Genomic DNA, 8,739 nt, shown 5'->3' with positions numbered 1-8,739 from the left:
AGAATATTTTGAGGAACATAACATAAGAATTGTTATTATAACGTTATTATTTTTTTTGAAGGTGTATTATAATAATGTTAATTTTTGCTATATGTAAAACACTTCAAGTCTTTAACTATGTTTCAACAATACTAATAAGATTTAGGGGGGGGGGGGGGGGGGGAAACCCTCTAGTAAGATAACTTTTGACATTTGTTTATCATTATTTTTTGCCTATAAAGAAAGATTGAAGAGGGTTTTAGGCTGTAGTTCTAGGTTTGTCACATGTTTAGTTTACGAGTTCAAACTCATAGTTACTATTCAGTTACAATACTTTTTTTCATAACAAGTTTAAATAAAAAAAGTTTCTCCCAAGTTCTATCCACCCATTTTTATTATTACTAAATTATACGTTATTAAAATTACTTTTGAGGACAAAAATATTAAAAAAAAGATACTCATTGCACCAGCCACCTTACTTCTTACTCATTGCTTTTACAATTTTTGCGGTCAAATCCCTTCCAATGTTCTGTATTAATCACCAACGTTTTTCAGCATTCCTTATTTCTCTTAATAAAATAAAATAAGCAACTTTCCACTTCATAATAAAATCCTCATATAACATAAATTTCTATATATAAAAAACAAAGCGAATTTTAGAACAAGATATTTCGGTATTGGGCTAAGCAGTGTATGAAAGCAAGTCCAAAATATTTGTAGTAGCCAGTGATATTAGCCAGCTTTCGGATTCCACCAAATAATGCACCCAGAAAATTCTTAGGAAATAGTAGGAAATATGCCAATATGAAAAGCTTAAGAAAATATATAGACCAACTTTTAATTATAGAAATTAATAGGTCATACTTGTCAAGTTATAGTTTATAACCAGATAAATTATGGACAAACTTATTAAGTTATGGTTCATAATATAGACCAACTTTTAATTATAGAAATTAATAGGTCATACTTGTCAAGTTATAGTTTATAACCAGATAAATTATGGACAAACTTATTAAGTTATGGTTCATAACCAGACAAGTTATGGATAAAAACCGAGAATAACTTGTCAAGTTATGGTTCATAACCAGATAAGTTATGAACAAAAATAGTAATTTGACCTATTTATTAACTTATGTAAACTATTGACCTATTAATTTTAATTCATCTCAAATCTGTCTTGACCTATTTCCCTCTTTCTCCCAAAATTCTTTTGCTTTTGTTTGCTTATCTATTTTATTCTCTTGCAAAACAACATAGTTTCTATCGACAGACGTTATTGCAAAAATAAATAAATAAATAAATAAATAAATAAATAAATAAATAAATAAATAAATAAATAAATAAACTTCTCAGCTTCCATCGGAAAATAGAGTCCTGTGGTGAGTAATAAGGAGCGAGCTAGTGTTCTGTATTTTGCATCATATGGAGGAAGTATACGCTGTTGGCGTGTCATCTACGTGATTGAGAGTGATTAATTATAGGGATTTTTTTTGAAATTTTAAAAGGGTATAACAAGTAGAAAGAGGGATAGTTTAATAGTGCTCTTTTCAAAAATAAATACACGAAATTAGCTTTAATATTTGGCTACTAACATTACCATACATGCTATACTAAAAGTTTCTAGACATGGTTTACAAAGAGAGATTTTACTCCCCGGTTTTGAATCTACCTAGAAACATAGTTAATAAGATGACAGAAGATCTCCTATATATATATATATATATGTAACTATTATATATATATATATTAGAAACTTAGCCAAAAAAATGAAAAAAAGAAAAGAAAAAAAGAGCATCAATTAAGCAGAAGAACTAGGATTGACCCCACATAGAAACAAGTCCATGCTCTTGACCCTTTCCCACCAACCCTTCTTTCCAACAATATTGCTACCACTTTGACTTTGATTTCTTTTTAATATCAGACTGATCTGGTTAAGCTTCTTCATCTGAAGGCAACCATAAAAAAAAACCTCATTATTCTTCTTCTTCTTCTTCACACATTCCTGATTATCTCCTGATGATGAACTAGTACTACTTGTCAAAAAAACAGGCTGACCATAGTAGTAGTCTCTGTTCCTCTTCTCCAACCCATGAATCTGTCCCTGCTGAGCATGCAAACCCTCTGGTCCTCCCTCATCTTCAGCACACACCTCGCAAGCTCCCCGGCTCTCCTCCGCATGAACATCGACTCCGACGCCAACCCTTTGTTCTCCTCCGCCAGCGCCGCTGCCTTGTACTCGAGCCTCGCGTTCTCGTTCAGCAACACCAGCCTCTCCGACTCCAGCACCTCCAGCAGGCTCCTTTGCAGCTCTATCTTCCTGGACGACTCACTGCACCTCCTCTCCGACCGTCCCAGCTCCTCCATCACCACCTCTAGCTCCACATTCTTCATGACAAGCTCCGCGATGACGTCATCACTAGGGTTTTGATCATAACTAATAACTCCCATCATCGGTTGTTGGTATGAGAGAGAGCTCTCTAAATCGGATTCGATGTCGGTGACGGTGGTGTCGTAGTAGTAGTCGGAGACTTGGGAGGAATGCCTACGATGATGGCCGGATTTGTTATTAGGGTTTGAAGATTGAGAGTATAACTTATCGGATAAAGTGAGATAGGCGTTGTAGAGGTCTTGGAGTAAGGCTAAGAGTTGAGGACGCTTTCTGTAGTAAGATTCTGCACGCTCTGCGAATGTGTCACCTTCGTCTTCTTCGTTTTGGTGGTTAATTGCTAAAATCTTCATCCTCTCCTCTACATCTGTTTGCATGTGTAACAAATAATAATATGTGTCGCATATGATGAAATAAAAATTCACTAAGACAGACCCGATATTAAAAATTTTATTATACTTTTTCTCTCTAGACTAGATGGACAATCCGCACTTGTGTGTGTTCTTTTGGACAGAAGAGGTGAGAAGAAGTACAAAATAATAATGACACGCTTCATAGATTCAGAATCATGAATTTAATTTTTAAAATTTAAATTTAAAAAAAACACTGTAAAGAATCAAAAATCATAATTTAGAAGCATAGATAAAATTTAAATTTAAAAAAAACACTGTAAAGAATCAAAAATCATAATTTAAAAACATAGACGAATTCTTAAAACAAACATGACTATAGATATGTGGTTAAAGTCTCTCTGATCATCTACTTCAAAAAAATAAAAAAATAAAAAAAAAATCTCCCTCTTCATGAATTTTAAATAAAGATACAAACAAAAGAGATGACATCATTTTCCTTTTCGCTTGATGAAGCTGTTATGTTGGTATCTCAATTTATTTTCAGTTTTGGTTTCCAACTAATGATCTGGGCCAAGAAAAAACAATTTAATTATCGTAATAAGCTAATGAGAAAAAACAGTTCAATTACACATAACAGATATAGCTATTTCTTGGACTAATTCAGGTCTAGAGAAACTTTGCTAAGAAAATTAAAACAGTTCAATAATTACGAAAAAGAAGAAATGCTCAGTATCACGGATGACAATCAGAGGACTATAAAAAGAAAACAAATAAAGACAAGTATTTTGTAAACATAACAAAATCAACGAAAAGAACGAGAACGTGGTCCCCAAATTTAGCCAAACAGAAGAAATTTGGCTTCTTCTCTTGTTGAAGCTCCTTTCATTCATTTATGAGTTATATATTTTTATTTATGTAGGAGGGAAAACGACGAGAGAACTGGCTAACTTATCAAAGAAAGAAACAAATTGGCAGAAATAGAATAGGGTTGTGGATTCACGAGGGAGAAGATTATTATCAATTATCATCATCACGAAGCGTTGTCGGTTTTGCACCAAATTTGAAATGTTGAATTTTGAAAAAGTAAAGTTAAGAATATGTTAGTGAATATGGGTGGCTAATAATAAAAAAATATGAGCTGTTGAAAGTTAAAAAGAGAGTCGAGAGAAGAAAAAGAGAGAGCACTAAAAATAGTATTACTTTTAGAAAATGATTACGTGTAGAAAAGAGAGAGTCAGAAGCTATAAATACTTATTTTCTTTAATAAATAGGATAGTTTTACAGTATCTGAAAACGTAAAAATATTTAACTAAAGTTCTGTTGATAAATTCGTATTATAATTTGAATTAGAGTACTTTGGTTCATCAATTCAAAATTATAATTCAAAATTATTTTTAATATACATGTGTTTTTTAAAAAAAATACTGTAACAAATTATGATTCAAATCAAAGTATAAATCCCTTAACCAAACAACCTGTTATTTATTAAAAATAATTTTAAATTATAATTCTAAATCTATTAAATAAACATCAATTCAAGTATTTTTTTTATTTATTTTTAATATTTTATAGTTATTTTGTCAAATTTATCCGTTAAAACTTAAATATAATACTATTTATTTATAAGGTACTATTTACATATAGTATACTATTGGCGTGTACGGTTAATTTTTAGCGGAAAATACTCGATTTCCCCGACATTTGGATATGGTTTTGAGACAAAAGATTTGCTTCGCTCAGATGTGGAGAGAGCGACCAAAGAAAACAGAAAGGACGAGTAAGGGCCCTGCTCAGATGAAATGTCGCTGTCGAAACAAGATTCTTCTTCATTACCAAAAATCTTGAATAACACAGTTTTCCATGAATATGGAGTTAACCATATTATTATTATTATTAATAACGTAAGCCAAAAACATAGAAAAAACCCCAAAAAACTAGTTCCTGAATTTTTCATCTGCTTTATTTGTCCTCTTTAATTAATTACCAAAAATGGCTTCCAATTCTGTCTTGAAGAGGTCAGATACCAGTCAACAATTTCACATGAGCCATTAACTGTGGGTAAATAGTAAACTGTTATATATTATCCCTTCTTCGAGATGGTTAAAAGATTCGCAAATTTTTTTTTTTTTTTTTAAAAGCATTTCCATTTCATTTCTTTGGGTTTCATTTATTTATTTATTTTTATTTTTTTGGCTGAAGGAAAAAAGAAGCCAATTATGAGTTCAAATTTTGAAATGCCAAAGAACAAAAAAAGGAAAGTGATGGGCAACTTTTTTTTTTTTTTGAAATATGTAGAGATAAATTTTTAAAAAAAAATGAGGGTCTCGAGGAAAAAGTATATGTATAAAGGAGCTAAGACAGAAAGGTCATTGTCACGTATACCAACAAAATCTATTCTATTCTCTCCTAAAAGACATTGCGTTATGTTCATACTTGTTCAGCCATTCTCGAATTCAAATTCTTAAAACTTTGAAAATGAAATCATATAATAATAAATTTCAAATTTCAAACACTCGCTGTGCCAGTATCTCAGCAGAAAGCCCAAAAAGAAAAAAAAAGTACAGAAAAAATATGTATGAAAAATATAATAAAATCCCACTCGGTCATTTTCGTTAAAAAAAACCCAAGTCCAACCATGGTTGATAAATAAAATGTACCCCTTTTGAATTTTTAAATTACTAAAATAAACAAAATATTGCAGTAAAGTCTATTAAGTTACGTTATTCTACCAATATATATATATATATATATGTATATTATAGTCCACAACACACTATGGAATGTTGTTGTATCATCAAATGAAAAGAATGAAAGTTATAAGAAGACTAGCGTACCAGCAAGAGTAGAAAGAAGCCAGGTTGGTTTGGTATTGAAGTTGATTTTTCTTGATGAAGAAGACCAAGGACGTGGAGGTGACTGATAATTCCATCCCAATGTTGCTGCTGCTGCTTTCTCCATCATTTTCCTGCTATCCAAACACTTTTCAACCAAACGTCTTACTCAACAGAAAAAAAAAAAAAAATTAAGAAAAGAGAAAAGCCCCTCTCTAGTTATAGACTACTAATGAGGTAAGTAATGGGTTTTCAGTTATGGGACACGTAAACATAATGGGCTACTGAACAATCACAGATACATATATATATATATATATATATATATTGCATTTAAAACGAAGCCGTACAATTTCCATCCAATTCTTCCATCATTTACATTTTTTTTTTTTGTACAAGGGACGATATTGGAAGAGGAGAAAAGTAAAAACAAATAAGTAATAATCGCAGATCTCGAGGTAATATATTAAATGCTCAATAGTTTTTGAGCATTTAAAAACATGTCAAAAAAGAAACATGTACGAATGCGATCGATCTCAACTCTGAACATTCAATGCGTTTCAACCAACAGTTTTTGACCCCAATCCCCATGCACATATATTATTTGCTCCCAATGTTTTCTCCCTTCTTAAAAAAAAATAATTAAAATTAAGAAAAAAAGATTTTAAAAGAGAGAAGAAAAATATGTTTCAGTTAGAATCTGTTCATTTCGCTGATTTGAGTTTATAATTTGAGTTGAGATGTAATTTTATGTGAGAGTTTTTTACTGTAATAAAAAAGTTAAATATGATTATTTATAAGAGTTTTTTACTGTAACAAAACTCAAATTTTAAACTCAAATTGGTAAAGTGAACGAGACCTAAATGAACATTTATAATATGTATATGTATGTATATATATATGCGCATTTCACTTGTATTTATAAGATCAGAAACCTTTTACAAACGGAAGGAAATGAATTTCAATTGCTGAAGCAAAACAAGATGATATTGATGATGGAGCTTGAAATTAAAATTTTTCTGTTGAAATTTGAAGCCCAAAAAGAGCAAAAGTTTTCGGAAAAGAGATGCCAAGAAAAGAGGAAAAAGCCAAAACAGAGAGAGAAGAAACAACTTACCAATGAGATTACGTGAAGTAAGTGTTGAAGAGAGAGAGGCGGGGAGTACTGGAGAGAGAGCAAAACAGCACTAAAAAATTAATTCACTCACCTTCCGCTAACAACACTATTTATACGGAGATATTTTAGATATATAAATATATAAAATAAAATATTGTAAAAGAACAAAAATAAATAATAAAAAATAAATAAATCGGTACTTGGAAGGAGTAAATGCGGAAGAGAGTAGCGTGTTCCAGCAGAGATAGAGTATGAAATCTCGCTCAAAATCCGGTGGGACCCTTTCTCAACTTAATAATTTAAATTTTATTCATTTCATCAATTTAAATTTAAAATTTAAATATTTTCTTTAAGTGTTTTCTCATAGGATGCCGAAACTTTAACTATTCTACTCATTTTCTCTCTCTCTCTCTTTGAGTGTTTTCTTTAAGTCTTTTGCTATAAAGACTTGAAGTATTCTTCAAAATTCTTAAGGTTTTAAGTGTTGATAGCCTTAGAAACTTCTTAGAAATTCTCTTTGATTTCCTTTCATAACGACTCAGCAGTGTTTCAAGAGTTTTCTTCACACTTTTTCGAAAGCATTCAAGCCTGCAACCTTGGAGTCATCCTCATCCATTGTCCGGGTGAGTGCTCCAAATGGTCCTTTCGCTCCCAGAGCAACCCGCATTTCCTCCCTAAGTCTTTTACTAGATTTCTCCATATTATGTCTCTCCATCAGCACCTTATCCACCAGTGAAGCCTCATATTTAGAGCTTCCAAAGCAGCCCGAAAAAGTAAACTTTTATTTTAAAAAATAATTAGAAAATATAAAAGTTGTAATGATTACATGAAAAAAGTAAACATTTCAACTAATAGTAATTAAATGTCAAATTTTTTATATGCTATACTTGGTGAAAAATTTACCATAAAATATAACATATGAGAAATTTAGCACAATAAATAATATTGCATTAAAGAGTGTTTTTTTTTCCACTCAAATGTTAAATTTGTAATTGGCATATCAATTACAGCATTGCATTAAAGATGTTCTTAAGTTACCGTTTTAGGGTTTTGTTTGTTATTTTGTGTAGACTTATTTGGTTTTTATTTTTTAAAAATTGGGTAGCTGCTTTTTTTATTTGTTTAAAGAAAGTTTACTTTTTTTGAAATAATTAGGTTTTATTAAATTTTTGTTTGACTTTCGTATTTAAATATGAATATTTATTATGTTATCTTTCCTATTTTGTTGATCCATTAATTTTTCCTTTTTTTATTATGTAAGGATATAAACGTTTTTGTATGTATGACAATAGGTATTTTTGTAAAAAAAAAATAATAAGTAGGCATTTTTAGAATTTTTTTTCCGAAAAGGGTATTTTTAGATTCAAGATGTTATAAATAGGCATTTTTATAAATAGCCCCTAGAAAAATGCCATATCCAAATTATGAATTAAATTGACTGTTCAACTAGTTAATTTAATTTGTACAAGTTTGTTTATATAAAAATTAATATTTCATGTTGTGACGACCCTCCTATGAGGCCGCCACAGTAACTTAAACTTTCACTTGTACTTACTGGGGTTTCTTAAAATATGCGGAACATTTTTTTTTTTTTTTTATATAAGAAGGAATACTTTCATACTTTGTAACAATAATTTCAAATAAGTGAATCACTAAATTTCTTAAAACTTTTCTTAATTTTAGTTAACATAAAACCTTTTAGGAATATCCTTCAAATAGAATAGCATTTGAACTCTTGTTTCAAATACTCTTTAAAAGCTTTTCTAAAACTAGTCATTTCAATCGGCCATCTCATTTGATTTTAAAACGGATTTCGTGAGAAATCTTAAATTCAAGTATATCTTAAAGTCCTTCTAAAATTACTCATTTAAATCGTTATGTTTAAAATTCATTTATTTGTTGCATGTACTGTTGCAACGTTCTAAAACTTAAATACTCAAAACTAGGGTTGTTAGCTACAACCTTGGTTTTCTTAACATACATATGTACGTATACTTTTTAAACATACATACTTGAAACTTTTGAATCATATAGACATATACATGATTTTTCTTAAACTTACTGCGGAAAATA

The 8,739-nt window shown here is 30.3% G+C and overlaps 1 protein-coding gene across 1 annotated transcript; it reads right to left on the bottom strand.

Annotated features, from left to right (window-relative positions):
* Positions 1-1,546: 1,546 nt before the first annotated feature.
* LOC21407807 (kinase-interacting family protein) lies at positions 1,547-5,832 on the bottom strand. The gene is given in 3 exon segments (XM_024167739.1): positions 1,547-2,085; positions 2,088-2,732; positions 5,553-5,832. Coding segments are annotated over 3 exon segments (1,080 nt in total). The 5' UTR covers positions 5,680-5,832; the 3' UTR covers positions 1,547-1,777.
* Between the last annotated feature and the right edge of the window lie 2,907 nt (positions 5,833-8,739).

Source organism: Morus notabilis, unplaced genomic scaffold (genome assembly GCF_000414095.1).
Source record: "Morus notabilis unplaced genomic scaffold, ASM41409v2 Scaffold172, whole genome shotgun sequence".
Lineage (NCBI taxonomy): Eukaryota > Viridiplantae > Streptophyta > Magnoliopsida > Rosales > Moraceae > Morus > Morus notabilis.
This window is presented reverse-complemented; position numbering and strand designations above follow the sequence as displayed.